At 47.2% G+C, this 14163-nt stretch overlaps 1 protein-coding gene across 1 annotated transcript in view; it reads right to left on the reverse strand.

Annotated features, from left to right (window-relative positions):
* TDRD12 (tudor domain containing 12) overlaps window positions 1-14163 on the reverse strand; it is a 63028-nt gene that overhangs the window by 14380 nt on the left and 34485 nt on the right. The window contains exons 13-20 of the mRNA XM_056136101.1: window positions 14026-14133; window positions 10962-11147; window positions 9130-9286; window positions 8200-8327; window positions 4079-4270; window positions 3572-3700; window positions 1106-1223; window positions 65-204 (exon numbers count right to left, since the gene is read on the reverse strand). Of these exons, the coding sequence (XP_055992076.1) occupies window positions 65-204; window positions 1106-1223; window positions 3572-3700; window positions 4079-4270; window positions 8200-8327; window positions 9130-9286; window positions 10962-11147; window positions 14026-14133 (1158 nt within the window). The remainder of the gene's footprint in view (window positions 1-64; window positions 205-1105; window positions 1224-3571; window positions 3701-4078; window positions 4271-8199; window positions 8328-9129; window positions 9287-10961; window positions 11148-14025; window positions 14134-14163) is intronic.

The raw sequence follows: 14163 nt of genomic DNA on the forward strand, positions 1-14163 counted from the left end.
CGCTGAATTTGTCATTACATGGAAGACACCCATGGGAGAGAGAGATGATAAAAGTCAATCAAACCTGTTCGGTTGTACCCTGGAAATGATCAGACATGCAATAGAGGCGTGCACCAAAAATCTTGGGTGAAGAAGGGAAGCTGAAGTGGATCACACAGGTCGCATCAGTGATGGCCAAGAGTGGGATGCAGTCATCTGTTAAGGCTGGAGAGAGGATCGTGACCATTTCAAACAAGCCTGAAATCTCACTGCACGCATGTACTCTATGGGTAATCCCAATAACCAGACATCGCATTTCTTTTTTGTTTTGGGGACACACTGGTGGTGCTCAGGGCTCAATTCTGGGTCTGAACTCAGGGATCCCTCCTGGCAGTGCTCTGGGGACCATCTGAGATCACCGGGACTGAACCCATATTGGGCCACATGCAAGGCAAGCACTCTACTTGCTGTGCTATTTCTCCAGTCCCAACACATTTCTTCATTGCATTTACTTTTTAAATGAAAAGAAACCCTTTTTTCTATTATTCTCCCCCACCTGCCCACAAAAAAGGTCAGTCCAGTGACTACAGTTAGAAAAAAAGTGATCTCCCTTTTAGCTTGAAAGCGGCCTCTTACTACAAACACAGGCTGCCCACATACGATTTTATGTTTTGAGTTTTATACTTCTCGTATTGAATCTATCTTGTGTGTGTGTGTGTGTGTGTGTGTGTGTGTGTGTGTGTGTGTGTCACACCTGGTAATGCTGAACCACTCCTGGTGGTGCTTGGGGGACCACATGGGATACCAGGGACCAAACCTTACCTGCTGTGCTATCTCTCCTGCCCCTCTGATATTAAATTTAATACTCATTTATGACCATGTTTCACCCAAGTCAACTATTTGTCGCTGATCCTCAATGTCTCCCCGAAGGCTGCTGCTGACCCCAAGGCCCCTGGGGTGCTGACCTCTGCCTCAGCATCCCACCTGGGGCATCGCTCTCTTGTTGATGTGCACATTGCTAATACATTTTCAGTGATGAGGGAAAGAGGAACCTGGGCGGCGACACATACAGAACAAGATTCTCCTTAGTTCAGCCTCTCTAGACGTATGGAGTTGAGACACTTACCTAACACAATGTGAGAGCCAGAACTTAACTTCTTCTTCCACTGCTCTAAAACACTCTTCATGTTAAAGATCAAGTCTTTGTGCATTTTCAGGCAAAATATTGAACTGCTTTCTACAACCTGGAGAGAAAACCAGACAGCCCAGTTCCCAGTCAGTGGAGCAGGCTATGAACATCAGCTGTCGCTGCTATGAACCGAACCATCAGGTCTTACTGAACTCACCCACTAATCCTGGAGAAGGAGATGACAGTAAAACAAAATGGATTCTGAAATTCTACAGTTTATAGCTAGACATATAGTCAAGTGAATTAACTGATTAAAAAATTTTTTTCATTGAGTTTCCATCTGACCCAGAAATTCTGCTTCTGGGAACGTACCCTAAGTGGCCCAACAAAACGCAGCAGAAAATTCATCTGCACACCTCTGTTCACCTCAGCATGGCCCACAGTAGCCAGAATCCAGAAACAACCTGAGTGCCCCAAAGCACATGACAGGATAAAAAAACCATGGTACGTCTACAAAAAGAAATACCATGCGGCCACCAGGAAAATGAAGTCATGAAATTTGCTTATCCATCGGTGGACATGGAGAGTTATCATCCTGAGTTAAATCAGAGAGAGAGGACAGACATAAAATGGTGTACTCATTTGCAGGATATTAAAAAAAATAGTATGTGAATAATACGCAAAGACAGTAGAAACCAGAGCCAGGAGGACTGGTCCATGGTTAAAAACTTGCCACAAAGGGGGAGGGGGAGTGTAATTAGGACAGGGAAGGGACTCTATGACAATGATAGCTGGAAATGATCACTCGGGGCAAAAACTGAGTGTTGAAAAGAGTTAAAGTGATATACATGATACCCTTTAAGTAGCAGTACTGCAAATCACAGTGCCTAAAAAGAAAATGAGAGAGAAAGACCTAGAGAGAAGGAAAGTCTCTGCCATAGAGGCAAGCAGTAGGGATGGTGTTGGGTAGACTGGGGTGTGGGGGAGTGGAGGGAGAGAGACATCAGTGGTAGGAAATGTGCACTGGTGAAGGGACAGTTCTTGAACACTGACTGAAACTCAATCATGAGCAAATTTGTAACTGTATATATCATGGTGATTCAATTATACAATTGTTTTAGATTTAAAATTATCTACACTATTTATAAATTAGAGTGTAGAACTTTTACAAAATCCCTGAAGATTAAAGAGGGGATCTCAGTCAATCACAAACTTGTTTGGAGTCATTTGGGGTATGAGTGAAATCCTCATTGAACTATTTCTCCAGCCTGGCAAGCCCTGCAGTAGTAATGGTCAGAACTATACCTCTATTTATCATTTTGAAATTACATCAAAATTTCAACCTGTAGAAAAATGCTAGAGGGCTGGGGAACTAGTATGGACAGTAGGGTGCTTGTCCTGCATGTGGCCGAGACCCAGGTTCAATCCCTGGCATCCTGAGCCCCTCCAGGAATGATCTCTGAGCACAGAGCCAGAAGCATTAAGTCCTGAGTAACACCAGGGGTGCTCAAAAGCCAGTTAAATAAAATAAAAATAAAAAATACAAAACCAAGATGATCTATACATTCACTGTATATACATAAATCTATTTACACACAATTGATGGTGCTCTTTTCAATAGAGGCTTTCTCCTACCACAGCTTCTAGATCTTACTTCTATGGCGTGTTAGATACAGTTCTGTTTTATGTGCTCTCATCAGTATTTCTCAAAGTGGATGAAACGTCCTGCGGCTGCTTGACAACCCAAGATGATTGGGTGCAATTGCAGGGACGCTTTTGGCTTGTTCAATGAAAGAAGGTGGATTTCCAGGGGTGGCACTGAGTCATCATTTGGTTTTGGTTTTGGTTTGTTGTTGTTTTCTCTGAAAAGGGGGCAGTAGGCTGAGTAAGTTTGAAACCTCAGTTCAACATCTTAGAATTGATAGAAATTAATCTTCGGCCAGATTATTGACTTTTCTAGCTATGTGATGCCATCACTTCGTGTCATTTTCTCTTGGACAACCAAGGTACGGGAGATGTTGGGGTTTCTTCATGAATCAGATCTTCTGAATGTTCTGCCCTTACAAAATACAATGCACTGGCTGCCTCCCTCGGTTGGCTTGGGGGAAGCTGGCTTCCGTGGGTGGTGACGGTGCCCGGGCTCCTGCCCTCAGGGGTAGCCCTGGGCCCCTCTGCACCATGCCAGCGTCAACAAAACCTACCTTTTTGGATGAATGAGAAACATGACAGTTTACACCCTGTCCAGTACTTCACTGTCCACAGCATTCACGGCCACATGAGATCCATCACAGTTCAAATGCACATTCCGTCCTGAACTACCCGAACCCCACCCTGCGAGGTGCAAGCCCTTCCTGTCAGCCTAAGTTAAGGACCCAGCCTCCCCTTTCTCCTCTCAAAGAGACTACATGATGACCCACCGCTTCACTTAAAAGAGACTTTAAAAAGACGTGGAGAAGGGCTCACCTTAGACACGATCTCCGTCTCAGCTTCTGAACAAGTGAAAATCAAGGTCTTTTGTGCTTGACTGGGAACAAAATCAAGAGTCTGGAGCAAAGTGGAGGTTTTTTCACTTTCGAGGCAAAGGTGCACTATCTGACAACAAAATGCAGAAACACTGTGATTTTATAAAAAAAAAAGTTCAAGATGCTCCGTTTGTAACTTCTTATAGGTAGTTACAATTAAAATGGGAAAGGGGTGCAGATGAAATATACTGAAATTTAAATGCACATGAATAGATTTGTGCAAAAAACTGAAGCTTCTTTCGAAAATAAGGTCCCTTGCTTGTGCTCCCGAGATCACCCCCCCCACCCTGAGCCCCTGCACCACCTGCTAGACGCTTCCGTTCAGTCCCCTGCCCCACCCCCACATCACATCACCTGCTGGACACTGCCGTGGAGTCCCACGCCCCCCGAAACCCACATCAACTGCTGGACACTGCCATTCAGACCCCCATCCCATGCCCCCCCACACCTGTTGGACACTGCCATAAAGCGCGGCCTCCTCCAGGGCGGTGATCACGATGTGCGGGTCATTCATGAATTCCTTGATTAAATGTTCTATGTGTTTGTTCCAGTGGACGCCAACGGCGACAATCTGATGTGGTGCAGACTCCCTTTCTTCAACCTCAGTATTTTTTTTAAAGTTATCTAATATAGCAAACATCTAAAAAAAATCAGAGATAGAATTCTTTCTTTTTTAAAAAATCTCAAAACAAGGAGGCTGGAGTGATAGTACAGCGGATAGGGTGTTTGCCTTGCATGCTGCTGACCCGGGTTCGATTCCCAGCATCCCATATGGTCCTCTGAGCACCGCTAGGAGCAATTCCTGAGTGCAAATCCAGGAGTAACCCCTGTGCATCGCTGGGTGTGACCCAAAAAGCAAAAAAAAAAAAAAATCTCAAAACAAGTAGGATTTCATTGACAGAACTAAGAAGCATCCATTCTTGTTCTCAGGGTGGGACAAACCTTTCCAGACCAAAAGAATCCCAAAGGAAAAAATGTTAAATGACATCAAAAGGCAAACACAAAAAACATGGTGTGGTGGGGGACCTAGGTGAAAGATTGACCCCGCTGAGGACAAAGTTCTGTGACCTGAGCAGAGAAAGATGAGCTTGGTGGCAGCAAACAAGCAGCTCCCAGGAGGAGCCCAGGTGGCCAGGCTGAGCTCCAGCTCCACGTGACAAGGGTCCTGGGAGCTCTAGGCTTGGGAGATGCCGTGAAAACTGAGCCCAGGTGCCCCAGACCCAGCAGCACAGACTGAAGGGAGTGTGACTCGGCCCGGCTTCAGGAGTGCAGTGCAGGGCGGTGCCGGAACCTGGCCCACTTAGTTAGGAAGTGACCAGGCTTGGGCCTGAACCTGGGGCTGTCACAGTCACAGCTCCCAAAAGATGGTCCCCAGTCATCATGTCATACTGCTTCCAATAAGTGCCCTGCAGGACTCCAGTCTCTGATGCAGGACTCCCTTCCTGTGGACTTCTGAGGGGAACGTGCAAAAATATTTTATTCTCTAGACACAGACAAGATCCATTGTAATTACTGGTTTTGGCATATCGAATACACAACAGATAGCTTGCGAGGCTCTGCTGTGCGGGCGGAATACTCTCGGTAGCTTGCCAGGCTCTCTGAGAGGGATAGAAGCTTTTGGGGCGGTCTCTAATCACCCTTGTAGGTGTTCCCATGGTTCAAACCATATTTGAACCCTATCAAATACGGTATGGCAATTCTGGAAGATGGATATTAAGTGTCTTATAAAGCAGCCGCACGGTCCGAAAAGCGTCCTGGAGCATAGCGGCGGCTGGGTAGTGGAGGTAGTGTCTGTCATCTACAAGCTGTTCACTCGAGTCATCCTGAATAGGACTGGCAGAATACTAGATGAAGGACAACCATGGGAGCAAGCCGGGTTCCGCAAAGGATTCAGCACTATCGACCATATCCACACGATAACCAAGCTCACTGAGATTTCTCAGGAGCTCAAGATGCCGCTTTGTCTAACGTTCATTGATTTAAAGAAGGCCTTTGATTCTGTTGAGACGGAAGCGGTCATTGAAGTCCTAGCCAATCAGGACATTCAAGCCCAATACATCAAGATCCTCCGTGAGCTGTATTGCGGATTCACTACCAGGATCTCACCGTTCTACAAAGAAGTAATCATTGATGTCAAGAGAGGGGTGCGGCAGGGTGACACCATTTCACCGAAACTCTTCAGTGCCACCCTCGAGAACATCATGCGACGACTGGAATGGGAAGGAATGGGAGTGAAGATAGATGGTCGGCAACTACACCACCTCCGCTTTGCTGATGACATTGTTTTAATAACACCAAACATCAGCCAAGCGGCACAAATGCTGGCCGACTTCGACCCTGAGTGTGGAAAGGTCGGACTACAGCTGAATCTTGCGAAGACAATGTTTATGAGAAACAGCCTTGTTCCTGACGCTCCATTTGCTCTCAACGGAATGACCATCTCCAAATGCAACAGCTATGTGTACCTAGGTCGAGAAGTCAACATGACAAATGACCTGGCACCTGAGCTGTGCAGGAGGAAGAGAGCGGCTTGGAACACCTTCAAGAGCATCGAAGAAACAGCTAAGAGGACGAAGAACCTCCGGCTCCGGGCACATCTCTTTGATTCCACTGTTCTTCCTGCATTAACATATGCCTCAGAGACCTGGGCCCTACGCAAACAGGATGAGAACGCTATTCGGGTCTTCCAAAGAGGAACTGAAAGAGCTATGCTTGGAATATCACATTTCACTCAAATGAGAGAAAGAATCCGGAGTTCCGACCTCCATCGACGATCAAGAATCAGGGACACTGTCTCGTTTGCCAAGGTGTCAAAAATCAGATGGGCTGGTCATGTAATGAGATTTAGAGACGACCGCTGGACTAGAGCCATTACCGACTGGATTCCACGGGACGTCAAAAGACTGCGTGGCCGCCCACCTACCAGATGGTCAGACTTCTTCATCAAGATCATGAACGATCAGTTTGAGGCTCTTCGTGTTCCTAGAACGAACAGATGCCATTGGGCTACACTAGCATGCGACAGGGATGAATGGAGACATTACTGGCGCCCGCTCGAGAAAATCAACGATTAACGGGAAGTCAAGTGATCAAGTGATCTCTAGACACACACACACACACACACACACACACACACACACACACACACACACACTGAGAAATGTCCAAAAACATATGATCCAGTATCTTCCAATTACTATAAACCAGGTAATAAAGATTCTCACAATGTTCCTTACTAAAAAAATGCAAGTCATTGGAGCTGAGAAGAAAGCAGTGGACATGGCACTTGCCTTGCACACAACCAACCAAAGCCAAAGTTTGGTCCCTGGCAACCATACAGTCAGTCCCTGAGCAGTGCCAGAAATGATCCTTGAGTATAGAGCCAGGAGTAAGGTCTGAGTATCACCGGGTATGACCCCCCAAAAGCAATTACAAGACCGGGAGGTAGTACAATGGCTAGGGTGTGTGCCTGACAAGGTTTGGTTCCTGGTGCAACATAATCCTCAGAGCATCACCACAGGCAACCTGGAGGCCTCCATCCCTGCCGGGGTGGCTTGGGTAACCCCATCCTTGCCTCAGTGGCCTGGAAACCCCCGTCCATATTGGGGTGGCCTGGGTACCCCCATCCCTACTGGAATGGCCCAGGTACCCCCGTCCCTGCGGAGTGGCTTGGGTTCTCCCAACACTGCAGGCTGAAGCAGCATCGATTGTCTGGTGGTCAGACTCACCACTGGGGCCTCTGAGCTCCAGTTGGGAACCCTCCAACCCCCACTCCACACACACACAAAATCCCAGCTACAAACTAACAGATAAAATGTATTTCCGAAAGTATTAATTAACCTCATTAATTAACAGGCAGGGAATTAGAAAACAGGAAATACTCCAAGATAGATTTCCTCTGAGTATAAAAGATAATCAAAGTTAGGCTTTTCAAAATTAAAATGTTGGATTATGTAGTCAGGAAACTATTAGATATTTTAAGAATTCTTCACACGAAGTTTTACTCTCCAGAGAGAGCACTTGAAAAGAAATCTCGGACACAGGCACTTTTCTTCGCGAGGAAAGTGAAGGAGCCAGGAGCTGCGTGAAGAACTGGGGGTTCGCTCTGCACCTGAGGGCCCAGGTGGGCCCAAGCACTGCCAGGGGTGACCCAGCACCACCCCGGGAGGCGCTCCTGAGCACCACCAGGTGTGGTTCAAAAGGAAGAACCAAAAGCTAAAGAGAAAATTTGCTTTAATATTTTTGCTTTGTTTGGGGGACACACCTGGTGGTGCTCTGGGCTGACTCGTGGCTCCGTGCTTCAGGAATCCCTCCTGGTGGGGCTCCGCAGACCATATGGGATGCGGGGGACAAAACCTGAGTCAGCCACATGGAAGGCAAGCGCCCTACCCGCTCTACTATTGCTTCAGCCTCAGAGTAAACTGGTTTGAATTAACCAGCTACATCCTAAGTAAACACATTTCCAGATTGCTAAAGGCAGTTCAGACTTTATTTACACGTGTGCTTCTATGTGTAAATGTACATGCACATATTTCTGAGAAGTAATGACATCTGAGTGGGCACACTTACTTGTTCATTAGCTTCAACGAACAGTACTTCTGCCTCATCCAAAATGAGGTGACAGAGTCTAAGAAACAACAAGCTTTGGTATTTGAGCAATCTCAGGAGGCTATGTGGTGTCGTGACAATCACATCACCTATATTTTCAAAGAAAAAACAACGGGCAGTTAAGGTTTCTATGATTTTTTTTTTTGCCATTTTCCTTCAGTAATAACCCACAGTTTCTACAGAAACAAATACAAACAAAAAAAAGCTGTTTTTTGCTAGGGTGGGTGAGACAAGACCTTTGCCTGTCACTATGTGTCTCCTGTCACTGTCTCCTGTCAATCACTGTGTCTCTGGCTACTGTGAGTCTCCTGTCACTGTTTCTCCTATAGTCATTGTGTCTCCTATCACTGTCTCCTCTGTCACCATGTCTTCTGTCACCATGTCTCCTGTCACAGTGTCATCTGTCACTGTGTCTCCTCTGTCACCATGTCTCCTGTCAGAGTCCCCTGTCACTGTGTCTCTTGTCACCATGTCTGTCACTGTGTCTCTATCATCACTGGGTCTCCTGTCACCATGTGTCTGTCACCTGTCACTGTGTTTCCTATAGTCATTGTGTCTCTTGCCACCATGTCTGTCACTGTGTCACCTGTCATTGCATCTCCTGTCACCGTGTCTCTCCTGTCACCATGTGCCAGCTATCACTGTGTGTCCTCTTCATTGTCTGCCTCCCTAAGCTCCAGGTTTTTCTCTTCAGAGTGATGGTAAAGGCTGATCCGTATATCAAAACACGTGGTTTCCTCAGCAGCTCCGACCTACCCCATGCCCACCCCCAAGGACCTGACAGGGAAGGTCTGATCATCAGCTGCCCATGTCCTCAATGATTTCCTGGCCTGCCTGGCAGGTCTACTGTGTTCTCCAGGGAAAACAAAACAGCTTGGAAAGGATGCTTACACCCTCTTGGAAGCTTCATGTTCTTGGCTTCATCTTTGTGGAGTCCAATTGTCAGTAGCATGGGGTGAAGAGGCTTGGACGACAGGTTATAGTCCCCCAGCAACTCAAAAATGAACTGGGCCTTCTTCCAGCCAGGGCACACGATGACGGCCAGAGGCTGCAAAGACAGATATGTGCATGTAATGCTGGACAAAGCTAGGGGCAAGCAGAGTGAGCTCCCTGCACCATCTGAGCACATGGTGGGCTCTGCGATCACTGTACGGGTCAGAAAAGTTAGATGGGTGTCTCTATACGGACTGAGCCACATCGAACCACGACTCTGCTGCGCCTTACTCTAAGCCTTCACAACAGTCCAAAGCCACGACTTCTTTGGGGCTGGAGCAATATCACAGCAGGTAGGGCATGCAACCAACCCGGGTTCGATTCCCAGCAACCCATATGGTCCCCTGAGCACCGCCAGGAGTAATTCCTGAGTGCATGAGCCAGGAATAACCCCTGTGCATCGCCAGGTGTGACCCAAAAAGAAAAAAAAAGCTACGACTTCACTTCACAGGTGAAGGGCCCGAGACTCAGAGAGGGGAAGCCAGCTGCCCCCAGCCGGAGGATCTGTACCAGGCCACCTGGCTCCAGGGCTTCTGCTCTGCGCAGAAGTGGTAGTAAACACCTGGGGAAAGGGGCATGACCAGTCTCCTCAGGAGGCTGCTTCCAAAAGCCCCCTGCACCTGTGCCAATCGACTCCACAGGGCACCGCTGCAGGTGCCCGGGTCACCCAACACCTTCCCATCACAGGTGGCCACAATCTGAAAGCAAAGATGAGTCTCCTCTTTCTTTCCCTTGGGTCTCCTGAGCTCCTTCCAGGCATCAGGCCCCAGGACAGGCCAACTATGGCGATTCTGGAAGACGATGAAAGAGCAGGGCAGGCAGGGGGCACGGCTGGGCCTCAGGGACCAGTGGTCAACTAGAGGAGAAAGGTGAGTACCGATTTAGGGCTGGGGGATGCAGCTAGATGCCAGAGTACCTGCCTGGCCTGTGTGAGGCCCTGGGCTTGATCCCCAGAACCAATGGGGGTGGAGGGAAGAAACGTGTCCACTTCATTTTATAGATCAATACAGAACAGTTGATGAAGATTTCCACAGAGAAAGCATTAAACTACCTCATCTCATCTACTTCTAGTTAGAAAAATAAAAGCGTGTCTTTTCAAAAGGAGTCGCTACCCTTCACCTTGGGACGGTAAGAGCACCGTCGGCAGTGTATCCTGTGCGCAGAGTTGAGCCCACACGCGTCGCCTCGTGCAACCAAGCAGCTGTCAGCATCCACCTCGCTCCATCCCCTCACCTTCCTCAGTGGTTTTCCCATGATTTCTGGGAAAACCAGGGAGAAAATTAAGCGGGATTCTCAAATAATACAGTAGGTTGCTGTGAAATGATTTCTAGAATATGGGACAAGATGGCCTAACACCTAAATTCTGAGAATCCTACATTTACCAACTGTCAGCTGTGAACATTGACAATAACAACCTTTTGTAAGTTTGGTTTTCTCATGGATAATAGTATGACTATTTCAAAGAATTGCTGTGACAATTAGATGTGTTATTCTAACAGTGAAAAAATTTCATCAACGACACATCACTGAAAGCAAACTCTCCTATCTCAGCCAACGGCCCAGCAGGAAGGCCCTATGAGACTGTGCGAGCAATGGCAGGAGGGAGAGAGTCGTCACCCCGGCCAGGGACCAGCTGAGGAACATAAACCAAGCTTACTCAAAGTTAGTAAGTTGGCCTACTGTGATATAGTTCACTCATACCACTGTAAACAAAACTGTCTTCAACTTACTCCGTTTCTACTCGGTAGTGACTTGTAGCAGCCCCCTGTTTGCAAAATTGTGAGCAGTGGCAGGAGGTACAACAATGGGTCGTTTCCACAGTGGGAGATGACCACCACATCACAGCCCCGCGCGATGGGAGGCCACGCGTAAGACGCAGTGTGGCTCGGTCCTGGAAACTTGTTCCTTTGAAGAGCCTATAAGACATCAAAATAAACGGAAGAATGCAGTAAGTACCAGAAACCAGCCCACACTTCGTTTCCGCAGTCACTTGGCTCTTGACAATCTCTGAAATAGCTCCCTCTGGACCTTCCCAATACCAAGCTTGCTCAACGCTTCCGAATCCAAACTCCGGGCACAAGATGGGTTCTTCTGGGCTCCACCGAATAATGGACTATAGGAGAGCAGGTGCACTGACCTTCCCGGGCTCCAAGTTCACTCAGAAGAATTTTTAAAGCATGACTTTGCTGGCTGTATTTCCTAGGTAACATTCCCTCCCCTCTACCAGCTGGTGCAACCCAGTTTCCCGAAGGCTGCCCTCATCAGCATCGTTAACGCCAGAACCTCCTCATCCAGGCCCTGACTCCCAGCCGGGCTTGGGGTTCGTTACTCGGCCCCAGCAAACAGCTGCCCTCCTGCACCATCACCCTTTGGTACACAGCTCAGGCTGCCTTCTTTCCTGGGTTATATTGCTTTGGTGGAGCTACTTAAAATAAGGGCACAGAAGGTAAGGTTTGAGACTTGCATGTTTGAAATCTTTTCATCCGACCCTGGCACTTCCTAGTTTCCATGGGTCTCAAGGCCTCACACTCCTCAGGACTTTAGTCAGAACTCCTCTGGCTACTTCCGTCAGAAGCCTGAAGTGACTTTAACTCCCAGTCCTGTGCCTGGGACTCTTCTTCATGAAAACCTTCATAACCTGAGCCTCTCCAATGTGGGAAATTTAATTAGAAAAACACTGTCCACCAATTTTCTCCTGGATTTTGCTGAGCCTGTGATAAGTAGAATCTCTTCACTTTTAGTCAGATATCCATCAGGTCCAGAACTTGTTCCCATGTTACTTCAGTCAGAATTTTTGTTCATTCTTTGTTCATTCTTTCTAGAAATCCTATTTTTTTATAGTTTTAAAATATTAAATCTGGGGCTGGAGCGATAGCACAGCAGGTAGGGCGTTTGCCTTGCACGCAGCCAACCTGGGTTTGATCCCCGACATCCCATATGGTCCCCTGAGCACCGCCAGGAGTGATTCCTGAGTGCAGAGCCAGGAATAACCCCTGAGCATCGCTTGGTGTGACCCAAAAAGCAAATAAATTAAATCAGCCCTCTAATTCTCTTATCCCACACCCAATTTTCATATCTTTGCCTTTTTCTTCAACTTTCTGATCATTTCTATCTTCTCTCTCAAGCCTACTATTGGTTTTTAGTTCCACATTAGAATTTCCAAGCCTCTGTTTCTCCCAACACCCTATTATTGTTAGATACACGCAATAATGAACCATGATCTCTTGTTTCTGAGGATATTGATTTATGCCATTTTCTCCTATGCCTACAATATTTTCCTCAGAGTTGTTTTTGTTTGTTTGTTTTGGGGCAACACAGAGTGGTGCTCAGGGCTTACTACTGGCTATGCTCTCAGGCATCACTCCTGGCAGGGATCGGGGAAGAGGCTGGGCACATGCAAGGCAAGTGCCCTGCTTGCTGTACTATCTAGAGGGCCCCTCTTCAGAACCAAGAATCCATTCTGTTTTTGTGAAGGGGAGGGCTTCCTTCGAAAGTCTAAGCATCCTTAGACTTTCATATTAAAGGAGGCAGCAAAAGCCAACCCAACTCATCACCACATGCATGGAGCACATTGCTGTAGGTATGGACAGCAAACAGGCATTTTCACTGGGATAATCCCCCAAATCTCCTGAAGGTCATTTTCTAGAGTCAGTCAATCAAAACAAACAAGAGTAGTGGGGGTTGGGTGGGAGAGTCCCTCCAATCTCTCTCCTGAGAAACTTGCTGTGGACGTCCAGGAAACAGGTTAAGTGCTTCACTCATACCCTACCTCTATTAGCCCCGCCACCCTCTGCTGCTGTGTTTCATCTTTCAAAAGCCTATGAAAAGCCCTTGTCCTGTAGTAAATTCTCTCTCATTCTATTCATCCTTGTCATCTTATCTCTTTAAAAAATTATCAAACTTTTTTTTGGTATTGGGATGGAAGCAGATATACAGGTCTGACCCATTTACTCAGTGATCCTATGGGTCCATAAAGTGATTAAAGAACGCTAAGATGGGGCCCAGGAGAGGAAGTTATGCAAGCAGGAGGCCTAGCTTTGATCCCCAGCACCCATTGTCCGAGCATTGCCAGGAGCAATCCATGAGCACAAAGCTGGGGGTGGCCCCAAACAAAAACCAAAATAGGAAGGGTGCTAATAAGTATATTCAAATTATCCTGACAATTTTTTTTCTCAGCCTCTTTCTAGAGGCACATCTGGGAAGTTCCTTGAGAAAAGCACTTAAATGTATAATGGCTCACACACAAAATAATTCACTTAAAACTTAACCTGGACTTAAGAATAAATGAGAAATAACAAACACTTAAAAAAGAGTATTTGCTTTTTGAGACTTTTTGGTTATTTTTGGGCCACAGCCTGAGATGCTCAGGGGTTACTCCTGGCTCTGCAACTCAGGAATTACACCTGGCGTACTTGGAGGACCATATGGGATGCTGGGATAGAACCGAGTCAGCTGTGTGCAAAGTAAACACCCTAGCAGCCCTTTTGTTTCAGGCTTATTGTTCCAGCCCTTGAAAAAGTCCTTTTTTTTTTTTTCTTTTTGGGTCATACCCTGCGATGCACAGAGATAACTCCTGGCTCTGCACTCAGGAATTATCCCTGGCGGTTCTCAGGGGACCATATGGGATGCTGGGAATTGAACGTGGGTCACCACGTGCAAGGCAAACGCCCTACGCGCTGTGCTATTGCTGCAGCCCCTGACAGAGTACTTTTAAAGCAAAGAAAGTAATTATGATATAAGTCCAACGTCCTTCATTAGGAAGGTGATCCCTCACTCCCAGGGCGCTGGCCTCACCTTTTTCAGGTCCGTGGAAAGTGGTGCCACATCCATAGACAAGCACGGTTCCACTTTGTTACGGAGTACTGCAAAGGGCTGCCAGGTGCCTGACTTCAGTTTCTGTAACTAAGAGAAAACAACACTGGACCCCTCTGC

This window comes from Sorex fumeus, unplaced genomic scaffold (assembly GCF_029834395.1).
Source record: "Sorex fumeus unplaced genomic scaffold, SorFum_2.1 ptg000122l, whole genome shotgun sequence".
Lineage (NCBI taxonomy): Eukaryota > Metazoa > Chordata > Mammalia > Eulipotyphla > Soricidae > Sorex > Sorex fumeus.